This window comes from Nipponia nippon, unplaced genomic scaffold, assembly GCF_047370975.1.
Source record: "Nipponia nippon isolate SJK-2023a ecotype South Korea unplaced genomic scaffold, ASM4737097v1 scaffold_2, whole genome shotgun sequence".
NCBI lineage: Eukaryota > Metazoa > Chordata > Aves > Pelecaniformes > Threskiornithidae > Nipponia > Nipponia nippon.
Window position 1 is genome coordinate 57,570,919 of NW_028262336.1, and position 14,798 is coordinate 57,585,716.

The following is a 14,798-nucleotide window of genomic DNA, read 5'->3' on the forward strand; positions in this document are numbered from 1 at the left end:
AACTAAGAGAATCAGAACTGGAATACAAATGAACAGACATTTGTTTACTTATTCTGAATGACCCATGGCTTAGAACACGAAGCATCTCCCGTTAAAATAAAATATGTGGAAACCTAAAATGCTACTGCATATTTACACCAAAAGAAATAAATTTGAAGATACAGCTCTAGAAAGATCAATTACACAAATATACATAAAATCAAGAAGTAAAAAAAAAAAAAATTAAGATGCATGAAGCAAACAGAGCAGAATTGCCACGTATACTCTTTTTTTATTTCACTACTGAAAAGTCCTCCAGCCCCTGACCTGCTAGTCCTATTGCAAACTAGGGAGATTTCAGAGTTTAAAACAAATCTAAAAATGTCGTTGCCATTTCCCAAGCTAAAAGCAATAAATTAAGATTATGAAGAAAAACAGGTGGTCGTTTGGATTCTGCATAGTCATCTTCACGCTGAGTGGGGAACACCTTTTGTTTCTAGACAAAATGAACCCTCAACAGAAAGGAGCTGCATGACGTGCCCTATACAACCTACTGCCCGTTTCAGCCAGTGATACGGGGACAGAGGGTGTTGTGGATTTATGAAATGTACAGCATTTCAGAGAAAAACAGTGCGGTTACCTTGTTGATCAACTCAATGCCATCTGGAAAACAAGAAGTTTGTTTGCATTCAAACAAAAATCCCCTGTCATTGAAATGAACAGAAAAGGATTCCCCTCCCTCCCTTCTCGCTTCCTCAGTACTGGCTGAAATTTACTCACTACTTAATAACTGCTAATTTTAAAGGACATACAAAAAAAGTGTTAGTTTGGGAAAGAGCAACTGATCCAGAGGTTGAAAAGCAGCTTAATAAAATAATACATTTTCATCAATTAAAAAAAAACATACTCCAAATCACAACGGGCTAAAATTTTACAGACCTGGATGCCAGAAACAAGGCTCCTACGCCTGTATTCAGGCAACTAGGGTTGAAAATTTGTGCCTGCATGAGAAGTTCAGACAAAATTATTTGTAATTCAGCTTACTTTAAAAATACCAGGTACAAACACCTCTGGACATGAAATCTCAGTTTCAAGAGGAACCTGGCATCACCGGTGATTGCCTAAATTTAAGTGTCAAATAGCATTTTTCTTTGAAGTAGTACATCTACTTTTGTAAACACTATCCACAAAATTAGCCATCTGTACTTGTTAGCTGGGTAAAATATTTACAAGTGCATCCCACAACAAGCAACTATGTACAGAGATTAAAAAAACTGAAGTACTAGAAGTTGTATATTTACAAAATAAGCAAATTATTGTGAAGAGAAACACAACCTTCAGCAAGAGCAGGGAACGGGGGCACATCTAGAGGTCAGCGAGTTTGGCAGCGCCAGCGACGCCTGCTTCCACCCTCTGCAAGAAGCCTGCAAACGCCACTGCAGTTCAAAGCCTCCTGCAGAAGAGGATCGTCACTTAGTAGTCACTTTGGGCCTGATCCAGCAGAGCACACCGGCATGCGCTCGGAGATCTGAGCACAAACGTTCCCAGGGGAAACCAGCAGGACTTTTCACATGCTTAACTTCCTGACGCACCCGCAAGTGCGTTGCTGGATCAAAGCCATACTGCAGGTGCCATAAGAATGCAGTTTCAGTGTCTCCGTTTGCAGTCTCTTGCAACACGTTAGACCAATGCAAGGACTTCTTTAATACCTGCCCACCACCACAAGATTGACATAACATGAACACGTTGCCTTGCACATAAGCTGGCAAGGGGGAAGCAGTTTCCTGAATTTATGCAAAGATTAACCACTTCGTGCTCTCCCAGATGTTACCCTCTGATAAAACACATCAACTTCCACATGACTTTGCAACACTGCAGTTAACCTTGCGAAGACTGCAAGCCAATTCACAGTTGAACAAAACTACTCTGATTTCTCTCCCCTCTCCCCATCCCCTACTTCAACTCTTCCTAACGTAGGTCCTGGACTATTTTCTGGAACCTTTTGATGCTGAGCTTTGCACTGGTACACTGGAATACGTAAAGGCTGAATTACCCCGTGGGGGCTTCTAATCACCTTTGTACCGAACTGTGAGAAATCATATTCTTTTTGTTTCTATTGTGACAATCTCTTCCAAAGTCCTTACTTGGGCTTTCTGTCTCTGAGCTACTTCGTCTTAACCTCACTTGCTCTTTGTTTTCATCGCTTTCTGCTTCAGAGTCACTCAGCTCTAAGTCAGGACAGTACCCGTCATTGTCCTGGTACGGAGCACCTTCAAGAGTCTGCTTGCTCCACAAGCGATCTTTTGTTGCAAGTCTTCTCGTTGGCTTTTCACAGCACCGGAGATCTTCCGTGGTCCTCACCAGACTGTTGGTAGCCTCTTTAAAGGACCGGCTAAAATGTTCTATGGTGGATTTTCTGAAACCGCTCTGGCTGGCCAAGTGAGCCGTGAGCATGGACTCTTGTTCGTAGGGTGTCTGGCTGGAGCTGTCTCTCTGGCTCACATCTCCCGCCCTGCCCATCAGACCGTTGGACTTGGCCGCCAGCCTTGAGTTCTCCTGCTGCACCCGCCCGTTCCCAATGGAAGACTGTCCGTGCAAAGCAGCCTGAAGTGCTAAGGGCTTCCCAGACGGCTGGCCCCGGTGAAACTCCGGCATCTGCGTGGGACCAGAATCCTTCGCCTCGCTCCGAGGCTTGCCAATCCCTGCCAGCAACCCGTTACTTCTGCTGTCATGCTGATACCTGGAGTAAGATTTTGCTTTAATTTCAAACGATTCCTTTGACATCGGCACGCTCCGTTTGCTGTAAACAGTGCTGTTGTCAGGAGAAAGCGGTCTGTTGCCAGGCTTCAGCGAGTTATTTTTGCAATCTCCTAGTGCTGATTTGGGCATTTTTAACTTCAGGGTGATTCTGGGAGGTGGGTAGAACAGTGTGTTCTCTAGTGCACTTGTCAGGGTATGGCCTGCAAGAGAAAGAGACAAGGGGGCAGAAGAAAAAAAAGGCTTTTTAAAAAAAGAGGGTAATCGTTTTGTTATCTGTAACAAGTTTTACAGTCCATTAGAAGGTCATTCAACAGTAAGAAGCATTTGCAAACAATTAGTGTGAAATTAATTTTAGGACATTAAAGAGAAGTTGGGATAAAGAAAAGTGATCCAAATTATCCACCGTTTCAGAATTTAGGTAAGCGTTTTAGCATTTCCATTAAAACCCACAATGTGCCCTTTTTACAGGGCTTTAAGCCAGTGAATTGAACCAGTTTTGAGATACGACTGAAGTAGTTCCAGCAAAGCAATAAAAAAGGTTCATATTCAGTTTTGGATGGAGAAAAAACAATGCTTCAAACTGAGTTTCAATTTGGACTTAGTTCAACTCTCTGCTTTGTATTATAAAATTCTCTACGCTTTAGAAGTCTTTTCACCCCAATATACAAGTCTTTATGATATTATACGCATACAGCACCACTGCAAAGCAGCTATCAAGCTATTCTAATAAGCATTAAAAAAGCACTTGTATTTGTAAAGACATAAAACAAATGTAGTAGACATTTCTAATAAAATGCATTTACACAAAACCAAAGTGCTTTAGAGTACTGCTGCTTCCACAAAGTACTAGTCTGATCTACAACATTGGGGGGGGGAAAAAAAAAACCCAACAAAAAACCAACACCGTGTCAGTACTAATGAAACCTATCCATGTTTCAAAGGTAGAGAAAAAGAGCACACAAACTTCACTCTAAATTGGTCAAAAAACCATAATATATATCTTGAAAGAACAGAGAGATCTTAATTTCACATTGAAGAAATAGCTGCCTTCCCTATTTAAAAAAAAAAAAAAAGTAGCAATTGCACTGTAATATATACTCTTCCTCTTGCCAAATGTTGTGTTCCTTACTTCAAGATGGTTGCTATAAAAATGAAGGGCAGAGTGGGTTTTGGTACATCAGCATTCCTACGCAGTTACTACTCACTATTAAAACCCAGAGCACTTAAACTTTTTTTGAAGGAAGGAGAGTAACTGCAGATGGCCGGCTAAGAAATGCCTCTCTGCGCTGTTCATCAAGCATGCAAGGCAACATGAGAACAGCAGCGATTCCTATCAGTCACTCTCCTCTTTTGCCTGAAGGAACCAACTACTGACAGCAAGCAAAAAACCTCAGCTGGAGAACCAGGCAGCAGCGCAGAGCTTGCTGCGGGGAAACAGTACCCTGAAACAGCAGCCAAGGAGGCGAAAACCTAGAGATCACCACCAGCCCGTTTCTGCTATCTGGATGCTATAGTGATTGATAAGTAATAGGCATATACCAGAAATGGCCATAAAATAAAGAAATATCCAAGTAAATATTTTAAGAGATTAAAGCATTTTGTGTATGTTGCTACCTTCACTGACTGTGTACTTGAAGAAAGTTTTTAAAGGCAGATTTACAATGTTAAAAACACTAAGCAGGAACATAAAGAGAACACGTTTTTTAGTTTAAATACAGACAGAATTTTTAAGTATTTTACATTTATATGATTACCTGCAGCAATTTCCTGATTAATGAGCTGGACTTGCAAATTGAAGACCTGTTCATGTACTTTGCTGTGAGACAACTTCAGTTTCTCTCTCCTGCTTACCATGTAGCAGAGATTTCTTACCTGTGGAGGAATAACAGGAAACTTAATAGGCAATAAGAAAATAAATCCTGACATAGTCAAAAAAAGTGCATCAACAACATTATGTGCAAAATTCCTTGGCAAAGTTCTTGTGAATATTACTGAACATATGTAACTATGAATTAAAAAAAATAACCTGGAATTTTTTTAATTGCCAATGTATTGAATGCCTTGAATATATTCTGTAATACGGCAAAATATATATTAATCTATAGGAACAGTGAGTGAACACAGAGTTCCAGTCAAAGGAGAAGTAAGTAATTTCTAAGACTTGCTTGTCTGTAAGCCTGCTTCCACTAGGTATGATGCCAAGGATGTTACCTGTTACTTGCAGGTAGTTCTGGATTCTCCCAGAAGTTCCCTGCAAAGCGTTTCACAGAATGGTTTTTCACAGCTGAACCATGTTTGTTTCCCCCTAAAATTATTGCAACATTATAAAGTAATACTTTTTACAAAGCTACCCAAGAAAGCCAGCCTGTTTGGACCAAAGTTAACACGTAGATCCCCTCTAAAAGAACACTCTGGCTTCTTGTGCAATCTACACATTTTGGCTGACCCATTTAGCAGTTTATTTTCCCACTCCATTGCATTAACTCATGAAGTTCAACAAGGCCCAGTTCAGGGTCCTGCACCTGGGTCAGGGCAACCCCCAGTATCAATACAGGCTGGGGGATGAAGGGATCAAGAGCAGCCCTGCGGAGAAGGACTTGGGGGTACTGGTGGATGAAAAGCTGGACATGAGCGGGCAACATGAGCTCACAGCCCAGAAGGCCAACCATATCCTGGGCTGCATCAAAAGCAGCGTGGCCAGCAGGTGGAGGGAGGTGATTCTGCCCCTCTGCTCTGGTGAGACCCCACCTGGAGTGCTGCGTCCAGCTCTGGGGTCCCCAGCACAGGAAGGACATGGACCTGTTCGCCACAAAAATGATCAGAGGGATGGAACACCTCTCCTATGAGGACAGGCTGAGAGAGCTGGGGTTGTTCAACCTACAGAAGAGAAAGCTCCTGGGAGACCTTATTGCAGCCTCTCATTTTATGAAATGGGATTTTAAGAAAGACAGAGAGAGACCAGGGCCCATAGTGACAGAACGAGGGGCAATGGTTTTAAACTGGAAGCGGGTAGGTTTAGATTAGGCCTAAGGAAGACTTTTTTCTTATGATAAGGGTGGTGAGACACTGGAACAGGTTGCCCAGAGAAGTCTGCAGATGTCCCATGCCTGGAAGTGTTCAAGGCCAGGCTGGACGGAGCTTTGAGCAACCTGATCTAGTGAAAGATGTCCCTGCTCATGGCAGGGGAGATGGACTAGATGATCTTTGAAGGTCCCTTCCAACCCAAACCATTCTGTGATTCTATGGTTCTATGATTTAGTTCCACATAATTCTACTTTCACTGTTTGTTTGAGCTAACAGCAATATTTCCACCTAATGTAACAAGAACAGGAAGAGGCACTGAAAGTTCTTGATAAACCCTTAAAAGAGCTTTCAGAACACAGAAACAGCGTAGGGCCTGGTTGAAAGATATTTGCCAAACATACTTCCCCCAGCACTCAACTTCATCTGCTCAGAACTGGAACCTCCTTCCCCAGAAAGGAAATTCCAAGATTCCCAAATTTATTTTCATCCCAAGACATAACTGAGCAGAAAAATCTCAGGAAGTTCAGAAACTTTGAGACAGCCGTTTCATAGTACGAAGTATAGAATCAAAGAATCATTTAGGTTGGAAAAGACCTTTAAGATCATCAAGTCCAACCATGAACCTAGCACTGTCAAGTCCACCACTAAACCATGTCCCTAAGCACCACATCTACCCGTCTTTTAAATACCTTCAGGGATGGTGATTCAACCACTTCCCTGGGCAGCCTGTTCCAATGCTTCATAACCCTTTTGCTGAAGAAATTTTTCCTAATATCCAATCTAAACCTCCCCTGGCTCAGCTTGAGGCCGTTTCCTCTTGTCCTATTGCTTGTTACTTAGGAGAAGAGACCAACCCCCACCTCACTACAACCTCCTTTCAGGTAGTTGTAGAGAGCAATAAGGTCTCCCCGCTGCCCCCTCTTCTCCAGGCTAAACAACCCCAGCTCCCTCAGCCGCTCCTCATAAGACTTGTGCTCTAGACCCTTCACCAGCTTCACTAACCTTCTCTGGACACGCTCCAGCACTTCAATGTCCTTCTTGTAGTGAGGGGCCCAAAACTCAACACAGTATTCGAGGTGCTGTAGAGGGAGGAGATCGCTTCCCTATCCTGCTGACCACACTATTCCTGATACAAGCCAGGGTGCTACTGGCCGCCTTGGCCACCTGAGCACACTGCTGGCTCATGTTCAGGTGGCTGTCAACCAACACTCCCCAGGCCCCTTTCCGCCAGGCAGCTCTCCAGCCACTCTTCTCCAAGCCTGTAGCGTTGCATGGGGTTGTTATGCACCTCCATTCAAAATAAGTACATCAGTTTTAATAAAATTTGATGCAAATCAACCACTTGTCAAGCAAAAAGAAAAAGCTTGAAATGGTTTCTTGAAAGAAAAAAGAAAAAAACCAACCAAAATCCCAACCTCCCATTTGCACCACGTTATGGATTTTTTTTTCTAAATGAGGATCCATATCCAAAGTGCTCCTGGAAAAGGAGATCTGAGCTTGATTCTAACTACATGCAAGACAACAGTTAGACTGACAAGCGCAAATCTCAGCTCCAACACTCATCTTCCCGTATTTTCATGCTTTTCTCTCCCCAATATTGTTTTCCCTTTTCTTACAATACTATTTTCTCTCTTTTGTTTTTCCTTCCCCTCTTCTCCAATGTCTTGTCTCCATATCACATTTAGCACACCTACTTTATATTTTGTTACCTTTTTTTTACATTCGCTACCTATCTCTAAGCACTTGAAAACTGCAGGTGATCGCTAGCTAACAGGACAACCTAAGGGCAGCCTCTGAGCCGTAACAGGCCTGGCTTCCTCCCACACCAGCTGCTGGAAAAAGGCACTACATACACCTTCCTAATAAATTCCCACTCTGAATTTTGCTGAAGGACTCCATCTTTTCAAACTACCAGCTACCTGGCAATCTGATAAGAGCCCAGCTAGCTACTGATAAAAAGATTAATTTCCTTTTCCTCCTTCTCAGTAAAGCCACAAGCAGTGGTAGACTCAGTGGCTTATTTTCAGACCGCTAACCAACTATAGCACCTAAGGCAGCTACGTGCAGTGAAAGCATCTAGGTCAAGAGAGCGACGAGCGGTTCAGCCTGCCCGCTACCTGGGACTAGCTGACACCAGCATGCTGGCGAGGAAGAGAGGTGAGTAAGACTCCTGAATCAGCTGTCACAGGAAGCGGTGCAAGTACAGGCCAGCATTCTTCTTCTGTGCGTGCAGAGCCAAAAAGTCACCGTGGAAGTTAACCATCTAGGACTTCACCTACTTGCCTTCAAACCATGAGGGTGAGAAGCTCTGCTTTAATACGTTGTTAGGATTCTCCAAAAGCTTGATGCACACTCACCAAAGAATAGTTACTGCTTTACCTATGCAAATTCATTTTTCCAAACCCAAAACTGGCTAATATTTACCATTCTCCTATAACCTTTACAAAACACCTTTTTAAGTACAAATCAAGAGTCCCTCCATCCCAAGACAGAAGGTGGAAGATAAGAATTTGTTAAGCCTGCCCCGTTCCTTTGCTGTTTGCACTTACTTTCGTTTAATAAAAGTAACATTTTTTGTTATTGAATCTGTATCACTAGCAACTACTACAGCTGGGTCAAATAAATTTACTCAATTTTTTAAAACATTTACACAATTGCAGTTGAAATCAAGGAGTCAGTTAGCAAATATGCCCATTGTGCATAGAAACATGCATTTTAAAATACATAAAGGAATAACCTCTAAGCAGGTCAGGAAGCACTCCTTTCACATTGGGTCTCTCACTGGACTGAGAAGGGACAGTTCCTGAAAGTCTCTACAGCAGGCAATGCAGCATACCAGGAGACTGGAGTTAAAAGGCCTTACTTTTTTCCCCCCATTCCCACTTTTACCAGTTAAACTCTTACCCTCTCTAGGTCCTGCCTCAAATGCATGAACATCCTCATGCGAGTATGAATGCTATCTTCTTTTGGCTGCACCAAGCCATTTTCTTCATCCTCCTTGGGAGGAAACAATGGTTTGTTAAAGTTACTTTTTCGCTTTAATTTCCAGTAATTGTAGATGAAGTCTACAGCAAGTTTAGGAAGGCCCAGTTCTGCTGCAACATCCTCCACTTTAACTAGTGAGTAAAACTCTTCTTCCAGCTCTCGGAGTTTCTGGGCTCGCAAACTGGTTTTCTCGCTCTCTGTTTGCTTCTGGTCTGACACGCTCTTGGGGTGCTCATCAACATCAGGCAGCGAATTCTGTTTGTTCTTGCTGTGCTTTAGACAATACGACTTGAACTTGACTTCATCCCCATCATCCAGGATAGTCTTCATCTCTAAGCTATGCTCAAAGGCACAGGTGACATGAAAGGCAGTGATACAGCTTTTCACAGAGCACTACAGACAAAAGAAAACAAAAAACTTCAATCACTAACAGTAGCAACAAACCAGAAAAAAAGGACAGAATTATCTTAATTACATGAAAGCCCATCCCTACAAAAACATATTTCCTAAGCACTCTTAAAAATACCTGTTGATCTCTTTCAAGTTGGTATCACCCGATTTAGTATTTTCTTGTTTGTGACCAGTGTTCAACAGAAGGACCTTTCTATCCATCTCTGACCCACATCGTAGCAGTGCTTACACATCTCAGCCTTATTCAAAAGAAGGCAACTCAGACTAACTCCTAAATCTCTGTGCTAGCGAACTAATTTGATAGCAAACAGTTATGAAGAAGTAGGCATCTATCTAACAGTCATCTGCATTGTGAAGCATCTCTGAACACAGAAAGAAAAAATGCAAAACCAAAATTGCCCTTCTCACATAGACTGAAGAGTTACCACAGGACAAGTACATACCTGAATGCAAGCACCAGTTTTCAGTTTGCATAAACTACACACTAGAGCCCATCGACTTGGTGGAATGTGAGACACCTTTGTGATTGGCTCCATCCTTTCTGGGCAAGCAATACTAACCTGTAAACAAAAAAACAGCATGGAAAGTAGTTATCAAGGTAATAAAAACAAGCTCTCCATTAATACAAGAAGAAATATGACCACACATTTATCTCGCTGTGAGATCTCCATGTGGTCATACTTCTTAGCAAGGGACCCTAAAAGATCCCACGTGAAAACAATATTGTGGAATACTACTAGTTTGACCTGGTGGCTAGAAGTTACAATTCTTCAAAACATTTGAGGCATCTACAGCATGCCTTGTTATAAACCAGTTGAAAGACTGCAGTAAGCGATGCTTAAGTTTATTCCATTCTGCCTTTTTTTTTTTTTTTCTGTGCTGCTTTAACAGGTCTAACTTAAAAAGGACCAAAACACAAGCTACTCAGAACAAAATAGGAAGACTTACTCATACTTACCTGAGAAGTTCCTTCTTTAAGATCCACAGATCTGCTACAATAGCTACTTCTGCTAGCTCACAATCTGGGACGGAACCAGATCTATCAGTCACCAGCCAGGGAAAGCCTCGCTTCCCAGCTCTGCCTCTCTGAGCGCTCCCAATGCAAGAGGTGATTCTAGTACGCTTTCCTAACTACAGATTGTATCGAGTATAATTTGAGAAAGAATACAACAAACTTCTCTTTACAAAGCACAGTATATTCTCTTATGCCCGTTTTCACATACTTAGTCTGGATGATCCATTTGTCTCTGGTAAACCAGATTACGGATATTAATACTAAAAGAAAGAAAAAATTCAGATAAGCACAGGATACTTTTTCCTATTCTTTGTTATACTAATGTCCACATATCCATTACGATAGAAATTTCTCAGCTGCTTGTTGTCCATACTGGGAAATAAGAACTATCCTCCATAATTTGGAAATCAAAACAGACATACAGGTAGGCAGCCCTGAGCCACTCCTGACAGGCAGGATTTATCCAAGGGCAGAAACAAAAAGTTGGCCAGCTCTGAATGACCAACATGCAGAACTGGGCCAGTAGGAGAATGGCACATGGCAGAAGATTTCAGTGGGATAACTGTTCTGTCCCAAGAATGCCAGTCTCCAAAAGCTTGGATTTTGATGCTTACACAACACTTTTTGAATTTAGCAGTTGTGTGCTTTGGAGGGCTACCTGCCTGAAGCAGAAATACAACGCTGATTCTAGCTAGGAACATCTCCACGCTTTCTACGAACAATTCACCTGAACAGAACAGAGCTGTATTTCCAGTGGTGGGATAGGGGCCTCTTCTCAAAGGGGTCAGATCTAAGAACTCAAAGAAAGGAGGTTCCTAGGTCACGCTCTGTGGCACTGTGAGGCCAGAATAAAGCTGATTCCTTAATAAATCAGTTAAGGCTGAAATTTGACAGCCATTTTTTTTTTTCTAGAAAACTTTTAGGAGTATTACGCTATAGTAGTTTTCATAGATTACCTCCATAGTAGGACTCTCCTAGGGAAATCCAGGTTATACGAATTATCATAGAATACCAGGTTGGAAGGGACCTCAAGGATCATCTGGTCCAACCTTTCTAGCACAATCTAGACGAGATGGCACAGCACCATGTCCAGCTGAGTCTTAAAACGTGTACAGCGTAGTGGAGTCAGCCACTTCCCTGGGGAGATTATTCCAATGATTGACTGTTCTCATTGTGAAAAATTTTCCTCTCGTGTCCAATCGGAATCTCCCTGGGAGTAACTTGTACCCGTTACCCCTTGTCCTCACCATGTGACTCCTTGTAAAAAGGGAGTCTCCGTCTTCTTTGTAGCTCCCCTTTAAGTACTGGTACATGGTGATGAGATCACCTCTAAGCCTCCTTTCTCAAGGCTAAACAAGCCCAGCTCTCTCAGCCTGTCCTCATACGGCAGGCTTCCCAGACCCTTGATCATCTTGGTGGCCCTTCTCTGGACCCCCTCCAGCCTGTCCACATCTTTTTTGTACAGCGGGGACCAGAAATGTACACTGTGTTCCAGGTGTGGCCTCACAAGTGCCAAGTAGAGAGGGATAATGACTTCTTTATCTCTGCTGGCGATGCCCTTTTTGATGCAATCCAGCATCCTATCGACCTTCTTGGCCGCAGCAGCACACTGCTCACTCATGTTGAGTTTCCCGTCCACCAGGACCCCCAGGTCCCTTTCCACGGAGCTGCTCTCTAGCCAGGTGGAGATTTTCTGTTTTGGACCCCACCCCTTGAGTCCTTCAGTTTAAAGCCCACCTCACCAAGTTAGCCAGCCTGTTGCTTAATTAGTTTAACATGTGATAATTAAGCCATTGATTTTACAAGAGCCAGTAGCCTAAGCTGAATTTCCTAGCTTCCCTTTTAGGGTACATCAACAACATCAACAATCACTTGATAGACGTATTCATTTTAAAACCTGATTAATCCCTGAGGCGGAAAGGCTGTGCTTCAGCAGAACTCCTCTGTGAGGAAGACTTATCCAAAGAGAGCACCGCTAAGTTGATCAAGTCCAAGAGTCATAGTTGCTATGCTCAAACTGAGTATTTTTGCTACTCTCTCCTTATCGTTGCATTGCTCTAAGAATCACTTAAATAGGTGGAAAAGACACTTTCTCAAGAGATTACTTGGTTCATCATTTCCACATTTAAAAAAGTTTATTGCATTTAATGAATTAATAACATAAATTGATTCTAGTAAGATTTATATTTGTTATAGTACTTCACCCTCTGGTCCCCCAACTGCAAGCCACATCTTCTGGAATATATTGAGGTCAACCTGCTGCATGGCATTTCCAGAAGTCTTCATTAGAAAGATAGCGAGATGCTTCAGAGAGGGTCCAGGTTTTACCAGATGAGAAGGAGAATAGGCAGGCAATATGTGATGCCCTCATCAGGTAGAGTTGACAACCAATTTCATCTGTTGTGGCCTTCCTATAAATTGGTGGGGAAGTGACAAAGCTGTCCCTGAACTGCTTGAATGGTTCCAGAAAATCATGTCCAGCACTCCTACACATCATCAAATATTAGATTTTTTGCTTCCAAAATGAAAGAGCCTTTCATCAGCCCAACTTGACCTTGCTCAAAGCAGAGATGGTTACAAGTTGCACAGGTATTTCTTAAACAATACTGTACAAAGATCGACTGTAATTCTCATCCCAGTTACCACTACACTAAGAGGCAAGACTTTCTTTGGGAATTAAGGGATTATATCGCCATGTCAGGTTGTTTATATTCCTTTCAAAAAGAAACCAGAATCTTCAGTGAATTTTTCTGGAAACTGAGTAATACCAGCTTTCCATCATGCTTCCCAGCAGGAGCTGGGAAGTGACACACACCTTCTCTCTGTCCCTCTCTCCCCCTTTTAATGCTCTCCCTGCTCCTTCCCCAGAGGGGACTCATAAGGTCAGGAAACATTTATGTTGGAAATATTGTCCGTTCAGCTTGTAACGCTGCCTGTTTATATTACCCCACTTTGTAAAAGCACAAAGAGGCACTCACAGAGTCAGGTGCAATTTATTTATACTGGCCTCATGCCGCCTGCATGTTTCTGATATTCAAAAAGAGGAGTCAAGGCAAAGTCTGTTTTAACTTCGCTGCTCACGAGGGATCCAGAGAGCAGAGAAGCCAACCTTTTCATTCCCCAAAACCTCCCATCCCAAGGCAGAAATGATCCATCTGCCATAACACGTAGCTGTTTTCTCTGTTATTTCTTCACCTTGTACCAGCTTACATTTTGACTGCTGTACTCTGAAGAAGTTTTAGGAGTGGGAGAGAGTGAAGACAATGGGCTGCTGAAGCCTCTTCTCTGCAACTGTTATGCATATGAGCTGCCATCTCATCTTCACCCTGCTGTCCTCTGCTCCCCTGCCACCAGCAGCTGCACAAGTGCACAATGACCTGCATCGCTGGCTGAGAAGGGCAGCCCAGTGGCTGGAGCACGGCCACTCACAACAGCAGCTAAGGAGAGTCAATTTGATACCCTTCCAGTTGTGGCAAGGAAAAATAACTTTCTGCTTCAGCTAACACCACATTGATTGAGTTACATTACGTAACTGTAATGGGTCATCTAAGGCAGAGAAGGACCTTGAATTTCAAAACAGCATAAGCTTTCTGGTCTCAGTGTTTCTTTTTTTTTTATTATTATTTTAAAAGAATGTCTTTTAAGGAAACATGAAATAGGCTACACATTTACACTAAAAGACAATAAAGGCAGAAGAATAAAAGGATATAAACCAACAATGAGTACACTTTGGAAAGTAAAAGCCTTCAAACGTCCCAATCAGTCAAGTGAGGGTCATGAAAGCCTTTTGACAGCATTAGCTCACAAGGAAGGGAGGGAAGAAAAAACATTTTAAGACAGTGCTGAATGAGTTAATGAAGGAAAATACCTGATGTAATTGCCTGCAACCATGCTACCCTATACTTGGTGACCCATGAAGTCCCTCTTTGAGCCTTTTACCACAAGGCACAGACATGTTTATGGCCCATTCCTCTCTGCATTCTGCCTTGCTCCATTTTATTAGGGCCACAAGAGGAAACGGCAGTGACTTTATAATTCATCTGTTTCTTTTTGGGGAGTTCCAGTGTGCTACTATCTTGGGGAGAAGAAAAATAGTATATGAGAATACACATTCTCCCCTAAAGTATCCATCCCCAGGTCTTCAAACTCTGGGTCTTTCTTGTCCCCCACAGCACATAAGGCCGCAGTGACTCTCCAGACAGGAACTGACCTGCCATTTTAGCAGAGATTCCCAAAGGTTTCTCTGGCTTCCCTGGTGACTGAATTGTTTCACAAGTGACAGTGCAGGAGACTGAGACAGAATGGTTCCAAGAGGCATTTGCCGCCCCTACTGGCAGGTGTCACCTCCTCGCTGTGTCTGACTCGCTTGGCATTGGTGTGGAGGGGAGGAGGTGCCTGACGCCTGGAGAGGCCTGGAGCCACCGAATGGGCTGCGGGAGCAGCCGGGTTGGAGCTCTCCACCTGGGTGCTTCCCCGGCAGCTTCTCTCCTGCAGCTGGAGGGAGGTGGGCAGGCAGGAAGGCAGCATGTGCTCCCTGCCCTGCCGTCACCTGCTTCCCAAACCTGCTTGTTCCTCTTCTGCTGGCGAGAGCATCAAGGCAACCACATGCAGAAAGGATCTCTTA

General features: G+C 43.0%; 1 protein-coding gene across 12 annotated transcripts in view; it reads right to left on the minus strand.

Annotated features, from left to right (window-relative positions):
* Positions 1–251: 251 nt before the first annotated feature.
* The window catches only part of JADE3 (jade family PHD finger 3), a 69,165-nt gene continuing 54,618 nt past the window's right edge, over positions 252–14,798 (minus strand). For all 12 annotated transcript variants that reach the window (XM_087758053.1, XM_087758049.1, XM_087758050.1 and 9 more), the window contains 4 exons: positions 9,603–9,719; positions 8,668–9,141; positions 4,494–4,611; positions 252–2,939 (listed from right to left, as the gene is read on the minus strand). In XM_087758053.1, the coding sequence (XP_087614179.1) occupies positions 2,050–2,939; positions 4,494–4,611; positions 8,668–9,141; positions 9,603–9,719 (1,599 nt within the window). In that variant the 3' untranslated portion in view covers positions 252–2,049. The remainder of the gene's footprint in view (positions 2,940–4,493; positions 4,612–8,667; positions 9,142–9,602; positions 9,720–14,798) is intronic.